This window comes from Dendrobates tinctorius, unplaced genomic scaffold, assembly GCF_039654945.1.
Source record: "Dendrobates tinctorius isolate UK_male_01 unplaced genomic scaffold, ASM3965494v1 ptg000312l, whole genome shotgun sequence".
NCBI lineage: Eukaryota > Metazoa > Chordata > Amphibia > Anura > Dendrobatidae > Dendrobates > Dendrobates tinctorius.
In genome coordinates, this window is record NW_027361979.1 from 3,025,516 (window position 1) to 3,050,445 (window position 24,930).

The following is a 24,930-nucleotide window of genomic DNA, read 5'->3' on the forward strand; positions in this document are numbered from 1 at the left end:
TACTGTACAGTTGCTAAGGTGGTGCCCTGACATGGGATACTCACCACACACGGGGATATGAACACACACACAAAATGCGCCACACACTACCACGTGCTTCAACACATATACCACCCTCGGCACACATTTCACCACACATACACCAACCTCGCCACATAAGTCAAAACACAAAAGTCGCCACTCCAAACTCGCCACGCTGTCCCAGAGCTGTTTAAAAGATGAAAAATGAGCGGTGATTGGTTGCTATCAGGAACAGTTTTCTTTGGAGACAGTTGTGGTAACTGAGGCCTATTATCATTTCTATGGTGTTATCGTCTATAAGATACACGGCTCAGCAGTCAGTATCACACAGGATAGGATTAGATACACAGCTCAGCAGGATTAGATACACAGCTCAGCAGACAGTATCACACAGAATAGGATTAGATACACGGCTCAGCAGACAGTATCACACAGGAGAGGATTAGATACACAGCTGAGCAGTCAGTATCACACAGGATAGGGTTAGATACACGGCTGAGCAGTCAGTAACACACGATAGGATTAGATACATAGCTCAGCAGGATTAGATACACAGCTCAGCAGAAAGTATCACACAGGAGAGGATACTCCTGTAATCGTTTAGTTAATTTGCATTGTTTCTCTTTTTTTGTTTTTTACTATTGTAAAATGCATATATTATAGCACTTAATTGTCCAGCCAATCATGTTATTGGCCACCATATTAATATGCTGTTCAGTGTGCACACAGCCAGATCTTGATAAAGACCTTACGTCGAAACGCGTAGATCTGTGTTTCCATGCAGTGTTGCCAGACATTATGTGCCTGAGAATATTTTAATGCCATTTTGACAATAAATATTTGTTTTTAACTGTCACCCGACATCGCTGGATCCTTCCATTTTTTGTACTTTAGTTAATTTTTGTTGCAAATCTGTAGTGTTGAATATATGATGTGAAAAGTTTTTATGTGCAATATAATCATTATAATTTGTTATAACTAACCACAGTTGGTTACTATGCCCAGGCAACGCCTGGCTCTTCAGCTAGTTTTGAATAAATCCCCAACAGTGTCACCAGCAAAGCACCATCACACCGCCTCCTCCATGCTTCACGGTGGGAACCAGGCATGTAGAGTCCATCCGTTCACCTTTTCTGCGTCGTCCAAAGACATGGTGGTTGGAACCAAAGATCTCAAATATGGACTCATCAGACCAAAGCACAGATTTCCACTGGTCTAATGTTCATTCCTTGTGTTCTTTAGCCCAAACAAGTCTCTTCTGCTTGTTGCCTGTCCTTACCAGTGGTTTCCTGGTAGCTATTTTACCATGAAGGCCTGCTGCACAACGTCTCCTCTTAATAGCTGTTGTAGAGATGTGTCTGCTGCTAGAACTCTGTGTGGCATTGACCTGGTCTCTAATCTGAGCTGCTGTTAACCTGCGATTTCTGAGGCTGGTGACTCGGATGAACTTATCCTCCGCAGCAGTGGTGACTCTTGGTCTTCCTTTCCTGGGGTGGTCCTCCTTTCCTGGGGCGGTCCTCATGTGAGCTAGTTTCTTTGTAGCGCTTGATGGTTTTTGCCACTGCACTTGGGGACACTTTCAAAGTTTTCCCAATTTTTCAGACTGACTGACCTTCATTTCTTAAAGTAATGATGGCCACTCGTTTTTCTTTACTTCGCTTCTTTTTTCTTGCCATAATACAAATTCTAACAGTCTATTCAGTAGGACTATCAGCTGTTTATCCACCAGACTTCTGCACAACACAACTGATGGTCCCAACCCCATTTATAAGGCAAGAAATTCCACTTATTAAACCTGACAGGGCACACCTGTGAAGCGAAAACCATTTCCGGTGACTACCTCTTGAAGCTCATCAAGAGAATGCCAAGAGTGTGCAAAGCAGTATTCAAAGCAAAAGGTGGTTACTTTGAAGAACCTAGAATACAAGACATTTTCAGTTGTTTCACACTTTTTTGTTAAGTATATAATTCTACATGTGTTAATTCATAGTTTTGATGCCTTCAGATTGAATCTACAATTTTCATAGTCATGAAAATAAAGAAAACTCTTTGAATGAGGTGTGTCCAAACTTTTGGTCTGTACTGTATCTCTGTGATTTAAGGGCATAAAAATTCAAAGTTGGAAAATTGCAAAATTTTCACCAAATTTCCGTTTTTTTTTCACAAATAAACACAAGTTATATCAAGGAAATTTTGCCACTATCATGAACTACAATATGTCACAAGAAAAACAATGTCAGAATCACCGGGATCTATGGAAATGTTCCAGAGTTATTACCTCACAAAGGGACAGTGGTCATAATTGTTAAAATTGGCCCGGTCATTAACGTGCAAAGCACCCTTGGGGGTTAAGGGGTTAAAATAATTTTTAAAGCTAGTGTGATAAAGTATTCTAATTTACTGAGATAACAATTTTTGGGTTTTCATTGGCTGTAAGTCATAATCATCAACATTAAGCGAAATAAACACTTGAAATCGATCACTCTGTTTGTAATGACTATATAATATGAGTTTCACTTTTTGTATTGAAGAACTGAAATAAATTTCCTTTTTGATGATATTCTAATTTTGTGACAAGCACCTGTAATTTAGGTGCATAGATTTTCCTCCTTTGTTTTAAAAATCAACAAACTATCTTGGCTACCCAATGCATAATTACCATATCACTAGTCATCAAGGATAAGATAACACTATGTTAAATCACATATCAGCTTACAAGTCAATATTACAGGCTTACACAAACAAAAGTCTGTTTTCTTGACCAGCCAGAATGAAATGCTTACATTCAAAAGCCTTACAGATAAGTCTATTCTTCTTGGTTTGCTAAGAGTAGTTGTCTGGTTAATTAAGATGCAATGCTGTGTCTCCACACCCTCATCAGTACCTGAATACATTGCCAAGCTTAGTACAGCAATCAATTGCAGTGTCTGGTCAGCCCATATAAGATTGTATCACATTAACCTACATCTCCCAGGATGTGCCTAACAATGGTAAGGAGATGCTTAATTTGTTGTTACCAGCCATCATCAGACTGCAGACGATACCAGAACCACAATACTGATTAGTCACATGCAGTAGCTTTATTAAACATTTAAGGAGTAACTTACCTTTTGGGAGATATCTTGTATGTTTTAGGTCTATTCTTTCTGAACAGATTGGTCTGAGTCTGAGGTGGGTTCACTATCGAGAAGGAGCATTATAAGTTAGGACCTGAGACTCCCACCAATTTTTCAAAAGACGTCTTAGAAGTGCACTGCCTCAGAGACACGACTATTACTTTCTACTCACAGGATTCACTGTGTCATGTGTGCATGCTCTCCTGTCTTCTGAGCTGACGTCTTCTAGAAAGTCTTTGTTTAGCGACTTGTGGGGGCCTCAGAACAGAGTGACCCACTGATCTACTCAGAATGGGCCTAAAACCATAAAAAATATCCCAGAAGTTTAGATACTCTTTAAAACGGTTTCAGGAAAATAGTAGATCGCGTCCAGCAGTTGATGAAGTTCAAAACGTCTTTATTCTGCCATACACATGATAAAGATGTTTTGAAGTTCATCACCTGATGGACACTATCTACTAGTTTCCTGTTCAAGCTGTATCCAAGGATCCACCCACCTTGGATTTTTGATCTTGCGTCGTTATGTAGGAGAAGGCCCTGATCTGCTCTTTTGTCCTTTGAAGAGTGCTGTGCGCTAACCCTACACATTTGATGACTCTTGAAAGCGGATGTTTCAAGTTTGAAAGTGATTTCCTATCCACTAGTTAGGGAATAACTTTCTGATCACTGGTGTTTGACCGCCGTGGCCCCCACTGATTTTGAGAACCATGGCTCTTAAGAGCCTCGGCTGAATGGCACAGCAGTTGATTATACTGAAAACCGAAGTTCAGTGGTTATCTCCGGTGCACCCATTAAGAGTTAATGGCTCTGTAGTGTGGATGATCGATCTCCACTCTCAGAAACGCTGGTGGTCCGACCGCCTGGGATCGGTGGACCGCTTTCCAACTTGAGACAACCCCTTTTAAGGAGCATTAACGCTGCATCCGAAAATGGAAAACTGATGCATTTAAACAGGCTTGTCAATCAACCAATGCACAAGCAAAACATTCATTCTTTGGGTGAAATGATTGTAATCTTACTGAAGTGGAGTCTGTCACCCCAAAATGACAAACTGCATATACAAAAATAATAAATAAATACCATACACAATATAGGTGACAGTATATTTGGGGGTAAATCCTAGTGTATGAAAAAATGTGCAGGATATTGAGCAAGGTGCAAATATGTGATCATATTAAAGTGAAAACATTGAATCTAATAAAATGTGAGTGCCATTATAAAAGAGCATACAAAAACAATGTATAAATAAATTAAGTTAGAGCACAATACAGTGGTATGTAAAAGTTTGGGCACCCCTGGTCAAAATTACTGTTATTGTGAACAGTTAAGCAAGTTGAAAATGAAGTGATCTCTAAAAAGGATAAAGTTAAAGATGACACATTTCCTTTGTATTGCAGGCACAAAAAATAGTCATTTTTACATTTTAACCCCTTCATGACCGGAGCTTTTTTTCGTTTTTCGCTCCTCATCTTCCCAGAGCCATATCTTTTTTTTTTTTTTATTTTTCTGTCAATATGGCCGTTTGAGGGCTTGTTTTTTGCGAGACGAGTTGTACTTTTGAACAACATCGTTGGTTTTACCATGTCGTGTACTATAAAACGGGAAAAAAATTCCAAGTGCGGTGAAATTGCAAAAAAAAAAAGTGCAATCCCACACTTTTTTTGTTTGGCTTTTTCGCTATGTTCATTAAATGCTAAAACTGACCTGCCATTATAATTCTCCAAGTCATTACGAGTTCATAGACACCAAACATGTCTAGGTTCTTTTTTTTATCCTAAGTGGTGAAAAAAAATTCCAAATTTGTTGAAAAAAAAAAAAGTGCCATTTTCCAATACCTGTAGTGTCTCCATTTTTCGTGATCTTTGTTTGTGTGAGGGCTTATTTTTTGTGTGCCAAGCTGACATTTTTAATGATACCATTTTGGTGCAGATACGATCTTTTGATTGCTCGTTATTGCATTTTAATGCAATGTCGCAGCAACCAAAACAGTAATTCCAGCGTTTTGACTTTTTTTCTCGCTACGCCATTTAAAGATCAGGTTAACCCTTTTCTTAATTGATAGATCGGGTGATTCTGAACTCGGGGATACCAAATATGTGTGTGTTTGATTCTGTTATTGTTTTATTTTGAATGGGGCAAAAGGGGGGTGATTTGAACTTTATTTTTTTTTTTAATTTAAAAACTTTTTTTTTTTTTTACTTTTGGCATGCTTCAAGCTGCCATAGCTCGATTGGCTCTTCTATATACAGGCGAGGCTCAGATTGCCTCTATGTAGTAGAATTACAGACTTGCTATGAGCGCCAACTACAGGATGGAGCTCACAGCAAGCTGGCATCAACAACCTTAGAGGTCTCAAGAAGACCTCTGGTTGTCATGCCAACACACCGGTGACCCGCAATCACGTGACGCAGGTCACCGGTGTGCACATTTCCTGCGCGATTACCGGATATGCCATTTAAATGACGCTGTCAGCGGCATTTAACCAGTTCATAGCCGCGGGCGGATTGCGATTCTGCCTGCGGCTTTTGCGGGCACATGTTAGCTGTTCAAAACAGCTGACATGTCCCAGCTTTGATGTGAGCTCACCGCCGGAGCCCACATCAAGGGCAGGGATACTGACATTGATGTACTATTACGCACGATGTCAGTAAGGGGTTAAAAATAACAAAAAGGAAAATGGGCTGATGCAAAAGTTTGGGCACCCTTGGAGATTTGTCTTCTGAGATAACTTTGACCAAGGTTTTAGAGCTTAATTAGCCTGTTATCGTTATGGCTTGTCAATGATCATTGGTAGGAAAGGCCAGGAGATGTAAATTTCCCAGCTTTATAAAAACTCAGCCTCCTCTAACCTTGTGCCAAAACACTGCAGCCGTGGGTTCTTCTAAGCAGCTGCCCAGCACTCTGAAAATGGTGGAAGTCCCACAAAGCAGGAGAAGACTATAAAAAGATAGCAAAGCTTTTTTATGTTGCCCTTTCCTTAGTTGTAATTAAGAAATGGCAGTTAACACAGTGGATCAGTGGTTAGCACTGAAGCCTTGCAGTGCTGGGAGTCCTGGGTTCAAATCCCTCCAAGGACAACATCTGCAAGGAATTTGTATGTTCTCCCGTGTTTGCTTGGGTTTCCTCCAGGTCCTCCGACTTCCTTCCACATTCCAAAGACTGATAGGGATTCTAGATTGTGAGCTCAATTGGGGACAGTGCCAATAATGTCTGTAAAGTGCTGTGGAATTAATGGCGCTATATAAATGAGTAAAACAAATAAATAAGTTAACAGGAACAGTGGAGGTCAAGATAAGGTTTGGAAGACCAAGCAAAATTTCACTGAGAGCTGCTTGTAGGATTGCTAGAGTGGCAAATCGGAACCCCCGCTTGACTGCAAACGACCTTCATAAAGATTTAGCAGACTCTGGAGTTGTGGTGCAATGTTCTTCTGTTCAAAATGACAGAAGTATGGAGGGCACCACTTCATTATAATGAATAAGGGATTCTCCAAGATCATGCTAGTGAAAACTTGCATGGGAAAAAAAGCAGCATGCCCAAAGGAATTGGGAACACCCAATTTAGTCAATAAAATATATCAATGCTTTATTTGTCAAACACTCCCATGTGAAAAGAAAAAACACAGCATAAGCAGAATAAAACCATTTAAAATCAAACAATGGAAAATGTTCCAGTCATGCCCATGGTTTGGCAATGGCTGACACACACTGGATACCACATAGAAAATGCTGTGCTTAAATAGAACAATAATTAGTAAAAAAGTTAATTCAAATATCTATTCACAGCATCATGTTAGTGGCTAGTATAAGAAAATTTGAGAAACTCCAAAATGTGCATATACGAATACCTATATGTTGGTCCATAAGATGACCAAAAAGGAATATTGAATATAGCTAAAATAGAAAGCCAAACTAGGTTTTGTGATGCAATGAAGAGAAATGGCTTGGATCTCAGACCCATTGGTCAAACAGAGGCAGTCATGCAAAGAGCCATGAATGCTGAGGGGAGCCAGGGGGGTATACACCCCACGTTTATTGCCACCAAACACGTCCGAACATGTAAAGACAATTAGCTAATCACAAATAAAGCTACTGATCAGGAGAAAAGCACAATCACCGCCATCTTGTAAAAGACGTCAATGTTAATGAAGTTGGTTCAAATGTGCATGACGCACAAAATAAACCATTCATTGCATTTCTTTTCACATGTGAGTGTTTGACTAATAAAGCATTGATATTTTTTATTGAATCACTTGGGTGTTCCCAATTCCTTTGGGCATGCTGCTTTTTTCTTTTTTTTTTTTTCATGCATGTTCTTCTGTTCAGAGACACTTGCACAAATATGACCTTCATGGAAGAGTCATCAGAAGGAAACATCTCCTGCGTCCTCACCATAAAATTCAGCGACCGAAGTATACAAAAGAACATCTAAGCATGCCTAATGCATTTTGGAAACAAGTCCTGTGGATCAATGAGGTTAAAATAGAACTATTTGGACACAATTATCAAAGGTATGTATGGAGAGAAAAGGGCTCAGAATTTCAGGAAAAGAACATCTCGCCAACCGTTAAACATGGGAGCATTAAATCATGCTTTGGGGTTGTGTTGCAACCAGTGGCACAGGGAACATTTCACTGCTAGAGGGAAGAATGGATTCAATGAAATTTCAACAAATTATTGATGCAAACAAAACACCATCTATAAAAAGGCAGAAGTTGGAAAATAGGATGGCTTCTACAAATGGATAATGATCCTAAACACATGTCAGAATCAACAATTATTATCTCAAAAGGCGCAAGCTGAAGGGTTTACAATGGCCCTCACAGGGCCCTGATCTGAACATCATTTGATAGTCTGTGGCTTGACCTCAAAATAGCAGTGCATGCAAGACAACCCAGGAACCTCACACAAGTAGAAGAATTATCCAAGGAAGAATGGATGACAATCCCTCAGACAAAAATTAAATGACTTTTGTTTGGCTACAAAAAGCCTTTACAAGCTGTGATACTTTCAAAAGTACCTAAAATACAAAGGAATGTGTCATCTTTAACTTTAGGCCTTTTAGAAATCATTTAATCTTCAACTTGCTTAACTGTTCACAACTACAGTAATTTTAACCTGGGGTGCACAAACTTTTACATTCTACTCTATATATACCTGTAATAGGGACAAGCGAGCTTCATCATGGGGATGCTACCTATTCTCCATACTGAACATCCCCACATTCGTCTTAAGGAGCGTTCCCCATGCTACACTTTCTCTATCCCGAGCCCCATTGGTACTCCATTCTCCATACCGAACCCCCATCTTTATCTATGCTGATCCCCATACAAATATAAGGGAAAACTTCATTTACAACAGCATGCGCTGGAGCAGTGTGAACTATGTCGAATGAAGCCAATGCCACCTGTGCGTTTCCAGAGCCAGGAACTTGGGGAGATTTTGATATGACATCACTGGAAGTCAGGCGATTCTCATCCAGAGACCAGCTCAGGTTACACAATTACTTGAGAAAGCTACATATTTAATAAAGTGCTCATCTATGCCAGTTACTTCACAAGAAAGGGACTTTCTAAAGTAGCTGCCAACCCTTTTAACATCCCTTTTGGAATAGTCCCAGGGTGATGGGGGGAACAACTTATCTTCTTGACTGGCAACATTGTTACCTGCTGAGCACTATTGTCACTTGGTACCAACATTTGGTTGGAGAGTCATGTGACCACTGCAGCCAATCAGCGTTCGCTATTTGGCTCGGGTCCACCAGTACGAGGCATCATCCGCTACTGCCCTGTTTGGTCTACTAAATACTAGATTGTTTACACTGATATAAAATCTCCAAGAGGGCAGCACAACAAAGAATCGCATTATTGAATTTTAATTAAAGGAGCTGTTTTTTGTTTTTTTTGTCTTTACAGAGAGTCTGTGCTTGCCTATGATTCTGTCCACCTTTAGCCATTTCTCTCTTCTCCATATGGCTGCAAATATGTATGTTTTATGGACCTTTTCATCCAGTGTTGTTTCTATCCTGGGCCCGGAGCAGTTTCTGGCACTGTACATGTCAGCAGGTAAGCATATAAGGCATCATACATGAAAATAAGTGCAGAAAAGATGGAGGTGTTGCAATTAAAATATTTTTCTTTTTATTATATGTGAGGGAATAACTAACATTTTGTGTATGAGAGCCTGCACTGTAGTGTGAGAATGGAAAGCTCTTGGCTATTATTTTTTGTGTACAATTATTATTTTACTTACTAAGGCTAGTTTCACACTAGCGTATGGAGGAGATGCGGGCTTCCTCCGTGAAGCTCCGCCCACGGCCGCACCTCCTCCGGTCAGCTCCGCCTCTGTCGACATGCAGCCTGCGTACCCTATCTTCAGCATTAGGTACGTAGGCCGTGCTGATGTATGCCGATGCCTCCACATGCATCATTTTGACGGTGTGGTGACCTGCGCCATCGGAGGCGGAGCTGACCGGAGGAGGTGCGGCCGTGGGCACAGCTTTGCGTGCATTGTGGCTTTGCTTGGATTCCACCACACACCTACAGTAGGTGTTACTGTGGCATTGCCCAGCGTTTACAGCCCTGTACACCCTTTTCTTTCAACATCATTCTCGCTCCCTACCGGGGTTATGCAGGGGTGCAAAACCCTTAAAGGTTAGTAGCCATTTGGAGCTAATATTGGCCACAATTAATCTTAACATATTGGTACTGCTCACGTGCACTCCCCAACTGTTTTTATCTTGCATGTTTTTGTTTATCAAGGAAGACACTCTTGAAATAATATCTAGTGCAGCGTTATATTCTGTTATCTTGGGAAAGTAAATGCCAATGGGATTATTTAATTGCAGCATTTCGTTCATTTTCTGTCTCGTAGGAGTTGTTTCTACACTGGCAAGCTATGTGTGTAAAGCAACCACCGGACGCTTTGGCCCATCCCTTGGTGCTGTAGGTATTTTTCCATTTTCTTCTGCACCGTTTAATGTTGATGAAGCAGTAATGTGTTCAGAGAAATTGAAGGAGCAGTTGATTTTTATTTTTTTTCTCACATTTTATTCCATCCTTTTCTGTGCCAGCAGCTAAAGGAGATATGTTTATGCTCAAATGCTCCGTCATTCCCCACATAACCACCAAGGACAAGAAACCTACCAAAAGCAGGGATCTCCAGAAATATTACCAAATTTTATTGAGACACACAAAGCCACACAAAGTTTTTAAAAGCATTTAAAATACACAAGTGGTTATATGGGGAGGTTGAACTGAGTACGGCTCTGTCTGTAGTAGAAGACAGAGAGGTAGGAAAAGAAGGTGTCATGTGGCAGTTTGTCCATTAGAGGTCACTGGAGAGCACCGACGACAGTGGTTATGTAACTGCCATGCGAGCGTTACATAACGGTCAGAGGTTAAGGTGACTCTGATTGGGCAAAGGTGACTGTCAGGTGACAGTGGGCGGGGCTACCTGGACTAACTGGATAAATACTGAGGTAAGCTTCTAGAAGCTTCAGTCAGTCTGGGGACCTCACAAGGAAGTAGGGTCTGTTATACAGAGGAGACCCCTCAGAGAGTTTGGACAGCAGATACGGTTACAGGGGGTGACCCTTAAGGACGTTGGTCACAGGCAGAGACGGTCTGTGAGGACCTGTAATTTGGTGGACTTTGTAGGGTGAAGCGCCGTGGTGGATTGGCCTAGGGCAGCCACGGTGGAAGAGCCACAAAGTACACTTCGACGGTGAAAGTCAATAAGCGAAGGTACTCGGTCCTGTCTGCAAGAGAGAACAGTGTAAAAGTCCTGTCATGCATTGTGCTGGTCGCTGTAAGGGCGGCCAATAAAAGCAGAAACTGTTGAATACTTCTCCTGTCTCTGTCTCGTGCCTGTCGACGCCAAGAAGCGGGTCACACCCCCATTCCTGTGAGTACAGCACACCTCCACCACCTATCTGCACTAACACCAGCAGCACCACCACCCAATTGTTATCCCTGCCTCGCCGCCACCCCTACAGTTACAAAAAATGTAACCAATACATACAGGAAGCAACGGTTAGCACCTAAGCACCTACAAATAGTATATTAAATTTTAGATATCCAATGGTATGGAGAGAGAAACCAATATCTCTATAAAGGTAGAGCCTAAGTGGTATTATAAGACAAAAAAAAACCCTCATATCCAAAAAAATGTTAGAGAGAGGATATAGATTGACACCAAATACAATCAGCAAATAAAGTTGGGGTGGGGGAACCCTTACACAGAGGATAGTAAGGTGGAGATGTAAAATAATTGTGACCCCATAGTAACATCCAACATCATAATGCATAGGTATAAGAGCAACATTATCATCTTAAGATATTAGTTCTGAAAAACCCTCCAAATCCCCCACATAGTTTTTAATATATACATTACCACTAAACTGGATAAGACCTAAATAGGTATGCTCACAGAAGGACACAAGACAATCATTAAGGAGCAAGGCAGAGAACGGCTCCTGTAAGCACAACGCCTGTTGTCACAGCTTTGGTGCTAACCGTTGCTTCCTGTATGTATTTCTTACATTATTTGTAACCACGTGTGTATTTTAAATACTTTTAAAAACTTTGTGTGGTTTTGTGTGTCTTAATAAAATTTGGTAATATTTCTGGTGATCCCTGCTTTTGGTAGGTTTCTTGTCCTTGGTTGTTATGTGTCTATTTTTAGACATACTGCAGATGGATCCCATATATTTAAATAGTCTATATTTATGATAGTGCCCTCCTCTTCTAAAATACAGATCTCTAATTCCCCCTCATAAGCCAAAAGTTAAAAGGGTGCTTCACCTATTTGATAGTTTTACAGTGCCTTGTGAAAGTATTCGGCCCCCTGGAACTTTTCAACCTTTTCCCACATATCATGCTTCAAACATAAAGATACCAAATGTAAATTTTTGGTGAAGAATCAACAACAAGTGGAACACAATTGTGAAGTTGAACGAAATTTATTGGTTATTTTAAATTTTTGGGGAAATTAAAAAACTGAAAAGTGGGGAGTGCAATATTATTCGGCCCCTTTAACTTAATACTTTGTTGCGCCTTTTGCTGCGATTACAGCTGCAAGTCACTTGGGGTATGTCTCTATCAGTTTTGCACATCGAGAGACTGAAATTCTTGCCCATTCTTCCCTAGCAAACAGCTCGAGCTCAGTGAGGTTTGATGGAGATCTGCTCTTTCCACAGATTCTCGATTGTATTTAGGTCTGGACTTTGACTTGGCCATTCTAACACCTGGATACCTTTATTTGTGAACCATTCCATTGTAGATTTTGTTTTATGTTTGGGATCAGTGTCTTGTTGGAAGACAAATCTCCATCCCAGTCTCAGGTCTTTTGCAGACTCCCAACAGGTTTTATTCAAGAATGGTCCTGTATTTGGCTCCATCCATCTTCTCATCAGTTTTAACCATCTTCCCTGTCTTTGCTGAAGAAAAGCAGGCCCAATCCATGATGCTGCCACCACCAGGTTTGACAGTGGGGATGGTGTGTTCAGGGTGATGAGCTATGTTGCCTTTACGCCAAACATATATTTTGGCATTGTTGCCAAAAAGTTCGATTTTAGTTTCATCTGACCAGAGCACCTTCTTCCATAGGTTTAGTGTGTCTTCCAGGTGGCTTGTTGCAAACTTTAAACAACACTTTTTATGGATATTTTTGAGAAATGGCTTTCTTCTTGCCACTCTTTCATAAAGGCCAGATTTGTGCAGTGTACGACTGATTGTTGTCCTATGAACAGACTGTCCCACCTCAGTTGTAGATCTCTGCAGTTCATCCAGAGTGATCATGGATTCATGGGCCTCTTGGCTGCATCTCTGATCAGTCTTCTCCTTGTTTGAGATGAAAGTTTAGAGGGACGGCCGGGTCTTGGTAGATTTGCAGTGGTATGATACTCCTTCCATTTCAATATGATCGCTTGCACAATGCTCCTTGGGATGTTTAAAGTTTTGGAAATCATTTTGTATCCAAATCCGGCTTTAAACTTCTCCACAACAGTATCACGGACCTGCCTGTTGTGTTCCTTGGTCTTCATGATGCTCTCTGTGCTTCAAACAGAACCCTGAGACTATCATAGAACAGGTGCATTTATACAGAGACTTGATTACACACAGGTGGATTATATTTATCATCATTAGTCAGTTAGGGCAACATTGGATCATTCAGAGATCCACAATGAACTTCTGGAGTGAGCTTGCTGAACTGAAAGTAAAGGGGCTGAATAATATTGCACGCCCCACTTTTCAGTTTTTGACTTTCCACAAAAATTGAAAATAACCAATAAATTTCGTTCAACTTCACAATTGTGTTTCACATGTTGATTTTTCACCAAAAATTTTCATTTGGTATCTTTATGTTTGAAGCATGTTATGTGTTAATAGGTTAAGTTCCAGGGGGCCGAATACTTTCGCAAGGCACTGTATTTATGTGTAACTTACTAAAGCTCCACTAATGTCCTTGTTTGGTTGGCTGTCCCGAGAGCTTAATACAAAGGGAATGGCAGCTTCGCCAATCACTGCTAGGAGTCTCCACCACGGTAAAGGGATTGACTTGAGCATCAGATTGGGAGCGGCAGGGAGTTGCTCCAGGGATCGTATCTTGCTGTCTTGTGGTGGGTTTTTTTTTCCATTCCAACCATTTTTTTTTTTTCATTTCAATCGCCACTGGAAGGGGGAAACTTGTTGCTCACATTGCATTATTGGCCACATGTAGGAGTACAGGCTGTTATGATTTCTCTTTAACTCCTCGCCTTTGCATCATTGTATTGTATTTCACCATCCTCTTCTTCCAAGAGCCTGAACTTTTTATATTTTTCCAACAACATAGCATATAAAAACTTGTGTTTATGGGACAAGTTGTAGTTTTGAGTACCACTGTGCACTTTACTATACAATGAATGTACTGAAAAATGGGGAACAGTTTTTAAAAAATGCAATTTTGGCATTATTTGTTTTGTTGTTTATCGCATCCATTGTATGGTATGATTGACAGTTCAGCACAATTACAGCTATTCCGCAGGTGCATAGATATATACAGTGTGTGTGTGTGTGTGTATATATATACAGTCATATGTAAAAGTTTGGGCACCCCTATTAATGTTAACCTTTTTTCTTTATAACAATTTTGGTTTTTGCAACAGGTATTTCAGTTTCATATATCTAATAACTGATGGACTCAGTTATATTTCTGGATTCAAATGAGGTTTATTGTACTAACAGAAAATGTGCAATCTGCATTTAAACAAAATTTGACCGGTGCAAAAGTATGGGCACCCTTATCATTTTCTTGATTTGAACACTCCTAACTACTTTTTACTGACTTCCTGAAGCACTAAATTGGTTTTGTAACCTCATTGAGCTTTGAACTTCATAGCCAGGTGTATCAAATCATGAGAAAAGGTATTTAAAGTGGCCACTTGCAAGTAGTTCTCCTATTTGATTCTCCTATGAAGAGTGGCATCATGGGCTCCTCAAATCAACTCTCAAATGATCTGAAAACAAAGATTATTCAACATAGCTTTTCAGGGGAAGGATACAAAAAGTTGTCTCAGAGATTTAACCTGTCAGTTTTCACTGTGAGGAATATAGTAAGGAAATGGAAGAACACAGGTACAGTTCTTGTGAAGCCCAGAAGTGGCAGGCCAAGAAAAATATCAGGAAGGCAGAGAAGAAGAATGGTGGGAACAGTCAAGGACAATCCACAGACCACCTCCAAAGACCTGCAGCCTCATCTTGCTGCAGATGGTGTCACTGTGCTTTTGACAGGTTAAATCTCTGAGACAACTTTTTGTATCCTTCCCCTGAAAAGTTATGTTGAATAATCTTTGTTTTCAGATCATTTGAGAGTTGTTTTGAGGAGCCCATGATGCCACTCTTCATAGGAGAATCAAATAGGAGAAGTACTTGCAAGTGGCCACTTTAAATACCTTTTCTCATGATTTGATACACCTGGCTATGAAGTTCAAAGCTCAATGAGGTTACAAAACCAATTTAGTGCTTCAGGAAGTCAGTAAAAAGTAGTTAGGAGTGTTCAAATCAAGAAAATGATAAGGGTGCCCATACTTTTGCACCGGTCAAATTTTGTTTAAATGCAGATTGCACATTTTCTGTTAGTACAATAAACCTCATTTGAATCCAGAAATATAACTGAGTCCATCAGTTATTAGACATATGAAACTGAAATACCTGTTGCAAAAACCAAAATTGTTATAAAGAAAAAAGGTTAACATTAATAGGGGTGCCCAAACTTTTACATATGACTATGTGTATATATATATATATATATATATATATATATATATATATATATATATATATATATATATATATATATATATATATATATATATATATATATATACACACTCACTGGCCACTTTATTAGGTACACCATGCTAGTAACGGGTTGGACCCCCTTTTGCCTTCAGAACTGCCTCAGTTCTTCGTGGCAGAGATTCAACAAGGTGCTGGAAGCATTCCTCAGAGATTTTGGACCATATCGACATGATGGCATCACACAGTTGGCGCAGATTTGTCGGCTGCACATCCCTGATGCGAATCTCCCGTTCCACCACATCCCAAAGATGCTCTATTGGATTGAGATCTGGTGACTGAGGAGGCCATTTGAGTACAGTGAACTCATTGTCATGTTCAAGAAACCAATCTGAGATGATTCGAGCTTTATGACATGGCGCATTATCCTGCTGAAAGTAGCCATCAGATGCCTGTTCTTAGCTGAGAGGAGTGGTACCCAGTGTGGTCTTCTGCTGCTGTAGCCCATCTGCCTCAAAGTTTGACGCACTGTGCGTTCAGAGATGCTCTTCTGCCTACCTTGGTTGTAACGGGTGGCAATTTGAGTCACTGTTGCCTTTCTATCAGCTCGAACCAGTATGCCCATTCTCCTCTGACCTCTGGCATCAACAAGGCATTTCCGGCCACAGAACTGCCGCTCACTGGATTTTTTTTCTTTTTCGGACCATTCTCTGTAAACCCTAGAGATGGTTGTGCGTGAAAATCCCAGTAGATCAGCAGTTTCTGAAATACTCAGACCAGCCCTTCTGGCACCAACAATCATGCCACGTTCAAAGGCACTCAAATCACCTTTCTTCCCCATACTGATGCTCGGTTTGAACTGCAGGAGATTGTCTTGACCATGTCTACATGCCTAAATGCACTGAGTTGCCGCCATGTGATTGGCTGATTAGAAATTAAGTCTTAACACACAGTTGGACAGGTGTACCTAATAAAGTGGCCAGTGAGAGTGTGTGTATATATATATATATATATATATATATATATATATATATATATATATATATATATATATATATATATATATATATATATATATATATTTTTTATTTAAAGGGAATCTCTGAGCAGCTTTGTGCTGTATAATCTGAAAGCAGCAAAATAGAGTGCAAGAAAGCCTGATTCCTGCAATGTAACACTTACTAACCTACTTGTTGTAGTTTTGATAGAATCCCTGATTTATCTGATGTAGATGTAGCAGAGCTAAGACTTCTGGGCTGTGTATAACCCCTGACTGGCAGCGCCGTGTGCACACTGTGCATTATCAGCCAGTCAGTGGTGGGGCAGGGTTACAGTATTGGCTGCTCTGGGCTGCACAAAATGTTAGACTAGTGCTGATAAAATACTGATTGTATTGAAAATACTACACCCTAATAAGTGACACATCCCTGTAATCAGGCTCTTATGCCCTATATTATGCTGCTGCTGGAAAAATAGCAATCACCTGCTGACAGAGTCACTCTATAAGTGGTGTTTTTTTTTAAGAAAAACAAAGGAACCCTGCAATGAATAGTAACTACAGTGGATATAAAAAATTATACACCACTGTTTATGGTAAGTTTTTTTTGTCATGTAAAAAAATCATAAAAGGAATCATTTCAGAATTCTGTCCATCTTTAATGTCACCTGTACTCTGCACAAAACCACTGAGAAAGAAACTGAAATCATTTTGAGGTGGAAAATAAAAATAAGAAAACTAAAATATTGTGATTGCATAAGTGTGAACACCCTCTCACAGCAAATGTGGCTGTGTTCAGAATTGGCCAATCACATTTATAGGAGATGCCCACCACTAGGACAACCCCTTTTTGGTCTAAAGTTTTGGCCCCAATTATAATAAAAAAGCTTATGCTCGGTCCTGGGGCTCTAGTGCAGTTGTTGCGCCACGTGACCCAGCGCACAATCGGCGATGGCGTAATTGTCTCCATCTTCGGATGTTTTGAACATGAAGGGGAAGTGAGGGCTGCAGCTGATCACTGACTTTCTCTTTATGTGCAAAACGTTTAAAGGTGGAGACAGTGACGCCAGCACTCATTGGGTTCCGGGGTCACATGTCACAACAAACGCACGAGAGCCGACACTGCTGGAATAGCGCCGTCATCGGAGGTGAGTATAAGCTTCTTCATTTTATCTGGACAAAATATGTAGATTAACAAGGGGGTTATCCTAGTAGTGGACAACACCTTTAAACTCATGATAAATGGTCTGTACACAGCTGTCATCATTTAAAAGGATTCTGAATAACCCAATATAAAGTTTAGCTGTTAAGATAGGATTTTCCTGACATTTTCTTAGTTGCATGTTACAGCAAAAGCCATGGGTGGGAGGAACCAGAAAGAAAAACACACCACAAGGGACAATAAGACATGCAAGATATAATTAGCAGCAACAAGATATTAGGTATAAATTCGATAAATTGCCTATGTGCAAAATTGCAAACATGCAGCCTGATAATATAAGTTTATATATACACTTGATGTCTTGATGTTGTGTAGGCAGAGCAGTAAGGCTATGTGCACACGCTGCGGTTCCTCTGCGGTTTTGGCCACTGTGGTTCTGCAGACAGTGTACAGTAGCATGTTATCCTATGGGATTTACATTCTGCTGTGCACATGCTGCGGATTTTTAACTGCGGAAAAGCTTCGGTTTTGAATCCGCAGAAAGTATTGACATATCACTTATTTTCTGCGGATTCTGCTGCGGTTTACCATCTCCTCCATTGTAGAGATGATAAACCGCAGGCCAATCCGCAGGTCATTTTACCTGCAGTTCCGCAGATAAAAAATCCACAGACCAATCTGCAGCGTGTGCACTTAGCCTAAAGATGGTATACGTGTGCAGGTATATGCAAGAGGACAGGGGTAGAAAGATAAGTGACTATGCAGACAATAGTAGAGCATGGTTTAGCTGGAAGTATTTAAACTACCCCTAGAAGAAGCACAATTCAAAGTAATAATGTAAAGGTAATACATAGATATTAAATAGATCCTCTCATAAGTACCTGATGCACATGGAGTGAGTCCCTTGGATGTGCCCTCCTCGACACGCGTTTCGGTGTCTGCCTTCAAAGGAAATTTCTTTCATACCATCTTTGGACTCTTGCATTCGGTGGTTTCCTTCCGGTTTTCTGTTCATTTTACCGATATGTCCTACGTTTTGTCAATTATCAACACATGTGGAGGTGAGTTTTATTATTACTGTGAATAATATTGCGTCTGGCCATTTTTTTTATGTGTACTTTGCCTTTGAGGCCTATCTTTAACCTACTTTGCTAAGAAGATGAAGAGGCATTTCACTTTTCAGCAAAATTATTCTAGCATACCTTCAAATCAACAAAAAAAATGGCTGTGCCAAAAGAAGATCATGGTTTTGGTCTGACCCAGACCCAAATCAAATTTAAAATCTGTGGGGTGTCCTTAAGAAGGTTCTCTGAGAGGAAGAGTGGGCAAGGATTGCCAATTATACATGTTCCATACTGATAGACTCCTACTCAAAATGACTGAATGATGTCATAAACTCAAAACGTACTTCAACAAAGAATTATAGAATGTGCATATTTATGCAACCACACTACTTCTTTTTTCACCCACAAAGATTTCAGTTTGCTTCTCAAAGGATTTGTACAGATTATTGGTAACATTTAAAGGTGGAAAAGGTTCTAAAGTGGTTCTTCTTGGTGTGATTTGTTTTTCTGTGACAAAAACCTGACATTTTAAAGGGAACCTGTCTGCAGGATTGCGTACAGTAACCTACAGACAGTGTCAGGTCAGCGCCATTGTACTGATTAAAATGATACCTTGGTTAATGAAATCTGTCTTATGGTTGTTGTTTAATCTTTATTTTCAGTTTTGAGTTAATAATATGCTTGTGCTTCGGGCGGCCTGTGGGGGATCTTCAAATGGTGCTCTAATTAGGTATTCACCAGTATGGCTTCTGACAGGTCACTGATCCCTCAGTGACCTGCCCCATATTTTACATAATGAACATTATGCATAATGTAAAAAAAAATCACCTTCAGCAGGCAGGCACAGCAGCATCTCACTAAAGAAAAAAACAATTCCTTTTCCAAGATGGGTGCCGCCTTAGCAGTAGCAGCTATCTGATCGCCGATAGCAGCTACTGCGCAGGTTTGGCTGGCGCCATTTTCAGAGTAACACATGAAAAAATTTTGTGAAACTCTCGCTGTGTTTATATGCTCAGTGCACCACTAGATAATTTCATTAAGAGGTGTAGTTTCTAAATTGGGGTCACTTATGGGGGATTTTGCTGTTCTGGTACCTCAAAGTCTCTGCCAATGTGACATGGCATCTGCAAACGATTCCAGGCAAATCTGTACTCTGATATGGCGCTCCTTCTCATCTGAACTTTGTAGTGTGCCAAAAAAGTAGTTTTTGACCACATATGGGTTATTGCCATAATCAGAAGACATTGCAAAACAAATTTTGTGGTCCATTTTCTCCTATTAACTCTTTTAATAATTAAAAACCTTGGCCGAAAACAACATTTTAGTAAAAAAAATAGATAACTTTTTATTTTCACAGCCCAAAATTGCACAATGCTGTGAAATAGCTGTGCATTTAAAATGCTCGCTATACTCCTAGAGGGATTCTTCAAGAGGAGTAATTTCCAAAATGGGGTCACTTGGGGGGGGGGGGGGGGTTCTGTTGTTTTGGTACCCTGGCAGGTCTCCAAAAGCAACATGATGCAATTTTGCACTCCAGAAATATGGGAATTGTTATTTATTAAAGGGAACCTGTCACCACTTTTCTTGTCCTACCAGCTAAAAATATCATTTTATTCATTGTCAGCTATGCATTCCCTGACTCCCCATGTATCCCCCATTAAAACCTTATTTATTGCCAATAGGGTCCCTCCGGTCTGATGGGCATGGCTTCGGTTCACTCCCTCGGCTGCTGTACCGGTGATACATGGGGAGTCACAGAAAACAGTCTCGTAATCACTGAGATATGTTGAAGTGTTCCAGAGTTTAAGTCCAGCTCTTTTGATGTATATAACAACGCACTTTTTGCAGAAAGTCTGTTAAATGTTAGTGATTATTTACTAAATATCCTTTTTTTTATCGCTTTTTCAGTCTGGAGCAATCATGACAATCCTCGCCGTGGTCTGTACAAAAATGCCTGAGGCCAAACTTGCCATCATTTTCCTACCTATGTTTGCATTTACAGCAGGAAACGTATGTATAAAATGTCTGCTCCGTTTGATAGTCACAGGTACATACTCTGTTGCCATAGGATTTCTCTAGGAGGCACAGCACTTAGGGTATGTTCACAGGTTGCAAATTGTATTGGTTGTTTCTGGAGTTATCTACATGGACTGTAAATCGCCTAAGGCTATGTGCACACAATGCATTTGTGTTGCGTTTTCACAGCTTTTTTTGCACACGGAAATGCTCCAAAAATGCAATGGAATACTAATGCAAGGTAACTCAATGACAAGCCTGAAGTGTTGTGCACATGATCAGTAAATTTCCGTCCATTTTTGTAGCGTTTTATTTTCTGCAGCATGTCAATTCTTTTTGCGTTTCTGTAGTGTTTTTGACTCATTGTCTTCAATTGAGTCAGTCAAATTTCCAGCAAAACGTAGGTGTAAAATGGAATTTTAAAAGGAAATGATGTCAGAAGGAGGAAAAGTGTGTGGCGGAGAATGTGTGTGAGGGTGTCTGTCTGCGTGATTGTACTTGGGCGTCGTCTGATGGGACTACTACTGCCATCCAGCTATGTCTGCTATCACATTTAACAGAGACAGCATTCAATTGTAAAATAAAACATTTACATAATCACATACATATTCACATACAATATACGTAATCCCCGACGCCCATGTGTGTCAAGTGGAGTATCACAAGGCTCTGTCCTGGTCCCAATGTTTAACATTTTTATAAATGACCTAGATTAGGGAACTGACGTTAAACTAACCCAATTTACAGACATTGTAAAGCTAGGAGGGATAGCTAAAACTGGAGAAGACAGAGAAAGGATTCAGAAGGATCTAGATAAGCTTGAACAATGGGCAGCGAGTAATAGAATGGGATTTAACAGGAAGAAATGCAAGAGTCTACATCTGGGCAGGAAAAAGGAAAATTACATCTACAAAATGAGAGGAATAGAACTAAACAACAGCATGTGTCAGAAGACTTGGGTATACTAATAGATTACAGGCTGCACGAGTCAACATTGTGATGCAGCAGCAAAAAAGGCAAACACAGTTTTGGGATGTATTAAAAGGGTTGTCCACTAATAGGACAAGCCCTTCCTGATTTAAATGTTTAACCCCGATAAAATAAAAAAAGCTTATACTTCTCTCCCGGGGCGGGCACCATAGAGGACAACCCCTTTAAGAGAAGCATAGAGTCTAGATCATGTTAAGTAATTATCACCCTCTACTTCTCCTTGGTCAGTACTCATCTGTGTCACGTGGACCCGTCTTGTGTGACACGACCTGTAGGCCAGTAACTAAAACAACAAGACACGGGGGAAGGGGAAACGGTTACAACGGTGGTCCCTGCGATAGGGAACGGGGACGTGGAGACCTCCTGCACTCCCCTGAGTCAGTGTCCCTCACACTCCTAAATTCCCTATACAGGCTCCTCACCTGTCGCTGAGGCGGAACCTGTCACCCTAGCACACCCTACACACCCTACACCTATCCCTTGCTAGGGAGCTGGGTGGTGCAGGCACTGGCCCCACCGCTGTACTAATACACACCAGGGAAAAATACAAGCCGGGAAACACCACTTAGCTTTGCTCTTGCTCCCAGCAACAGAGTCCACCACCAGAATGCAGCTTTCCTCCTGAATAGCTGCCACCAAGCTCTGTCAGAGCTGCAAGGAAATACCCTCTGTGACACCTTCCACACCAGGACTCTGACTGTGCTGCAAGGAACTCTCTCTAGCTCCTTCCTCCACCAAGGATGGTTGGAAATGACCACTATCACCAACAGTGATTGCAACACCTGACACTCTTTTATAGCAGAGCAAGAGCAATCACACCTGCTTTATAATCACATGCACTAAACTAAAGAAACCAGAGTGCAATGACCCTAACGGCCACCGGGTGCAAAACTAGAACTGAAACCACCACAGTGCAATGACCCTAATGGCCACCGGGGGCAAAACTATCTTTAAGCACCAAAGCTTAAGGAAAAAAAAAAGGTTACTAGTGCATTTTATCTGTCATGATCCAGCATGGATCATGACAATCTGGAATACTGTGTCCAGTTCTGGGCACCACATTTTAAAAAAGACATTAAAAAACTGTAGCAAGTTCAGAGATGAGCTGCCAGTATGGTGAGCGGACTACAACATAAGTCCTATGAGGAATGGTTCAAGGATCTGGGAATGTTTAGTTTGCAAAGAAGAAGGCCAAGAGGAGACTTCATAGCTATCTACAAATATGTGAAGGATTCATCCTTAGTCTTATTTGCACATGGAAACACGAGAAGTAATGGAATGAAACTGAAAGGGAGAAGATACAGACTATATATTAATAAACAAAAATTTTGACAGTGAGGATGATCAATGAGTGGAACAGGCTGCCACAAGAGGTAGTGAGTTCTTCTTCAATGTAAGTCTCTACAGGATGACCCTGGAGGTCCCTTCCAGCTTGCTGACTTTCTGTAACGATAGAGATAAAACTTTTTCTAAAAAGTATTGTTATCTGTAGCAGCTGATAAAACACATTTTACTGCTTTTTATAAATTTTATAAATCTTACTGCTCCTCATACAGTGAAGGAAATAATTATTTGATCCCTTGCTGATTTTGTAAGTTTGCCCACTGACAAAGACATAAACAGTCTAAAATTTTAAGGGTAGGATAATTTTAACAATGAGAGAGAATATCAAAAATAAAATCCAGAAAATCACATTGTATAAATTTATATAAATTTATTTGCATTTTGCAGTGCGAAATAAGTATTTGATCCCCCTGCCAACCAGTAAAGGTTCTGGCTCCAACAGACCAGTTAGATGCTCCTAATCGACTCATTACCTGCATTAAAAACAGCTGTCTTACAAAGTCATCCTTTTATAAAAAAAAAAAAAAAAACTCCTGTCTGCAGACTTGATTAATCAGTCAGAATCTAACCACTACAACATGGGCAAGACCGAAGAGCTTTAAAAGGATGTCAGGGACAATATCCTGGAACTGCACAAAGCTGGAATGGCTACAAAACCATAAGTAAGACGCTGGGTGAAAAGGAGACAACTGTTGGTGCAATAGTAAGATAATGGAAGAAATATAAAATGACTGTCAATCGACATCGATCTGGCACACCATGCAAACTCTCACCTCGTGGGGTATCCTTGATCATGAGGAAGATGAGAGATCAGCGTAAAACTACACGGGGGGACTTGTTAATAATCTCAAGGCAGCTGGGACCAAGAAAACCATTGGTAACAAATTACGCCTTAAAGGTTTAAAATTCTGCAGTGCCCGCAAGGTCCTCCTGTTCAAGACACACGTTTCGCGTGTCTTAACGCACCACTTTCTACAGGGGAATATCAAAGTAGTGCAAACAGGACCTTTTTAAGCCCATGTGTCAAGTCTTGTGGTCTGTAATGGGCCAATCACAGCAGTCGATTCGACGCATATGCGTTACACCCTCCAGGTCCCAGCGGATGCAGCAAAGACGTCCAGCATTACTGCGCACGTGCGGGTAGGAGGAGAGAGGAAAAAGTCCCCAGGCGTATGCAGAAGGTCGGGAGGACACCCAGCCGTACGCGAGGCCTCGGGAGCAGCAACACGCATCAGGGTTCATTCACCTGGCCCAGGATCCCTTCCTCCTTGCAATTGGTAAACTTTACCCCTTTTTTTTGTGGTTAGCTTGATCTCTTTACCTCCTCTATGGTGTAACTTCTTCTGGGATACTTACCACTGCCCACTTATTTACCCATTGCACTTGCACGCTGTACATTTATGGGATTTATGCATTGTGGTTATAGGAGGAATGTATGACCCTGGTATCTCTGTTTCCATCCTGTTATTGCGACATGTTACAGTTGGAATTTTGATGTCCTTTTAATGTATTTTCTAATAAAACTGTTTTTTTACTTCATCCACCTGAGACCTCCTTTTTCTCCTCACATGCATGCTAATCTGTGAGGATAGAAAGAAGAGGAAGGAACCGATCATATAGTTCAAAAGTCAATAATTTATTTGTTAAACACAGGTAAGAATAACTGTACAGTAAGCAATTACAGGTAAAAATGGACATATATTAAAAAAGGGGACGCATACACAGGAATACAAAAATATTCAAAAGACCACTACAATGTAACCAGACAATGGACAGAGATTAAATAAGTAATAAGTATGGACCAGTGAAAATAGGAAAGGTGCCAAGTGCAAGTGTGTCAAAAATTAGGCAACAGCAAATAAATGTGGAATATCAATCATGAACAATTTCAAAAAAATCAAAATACCACGCGATATCAAAAAAAATTGTTATAAAAATGT

The 24,930-nt window shown here is 40.5% G+C and overlaps 1 protein-coding gene across 4 annotated transcripts in view; it reads left to right on the top strand.

The window, feature by feature from the left end:
* PARL (presenilin associated rhomboid like) overlaps nt 1-24,930 on the top strand; it is a 126,726-nt gene that overhangs the window by 74,534 nt on the left and 27,262 nt on the right. For all 4 annotated transcript variants that reach the window (XM_073561044.1, XM_073561041.1, XM_073561043.1 and 1 more), the window contains exons 7-9: nt 9,052-9,201; nt 10,010-10,080; nt 20,549-20,650. In XM_073561044.1, the coding sequence (XP_073417145.1) occupies nt 9,052-9,201; nt 10,010-10,080; nt 20,549-20,650 (323 nt within the window). The remainder of the gene's footprint in view (nt 1-9,051; nt 9,202-10,009; nt 10,081-20,548; nt 20,651-24,930) is intronic.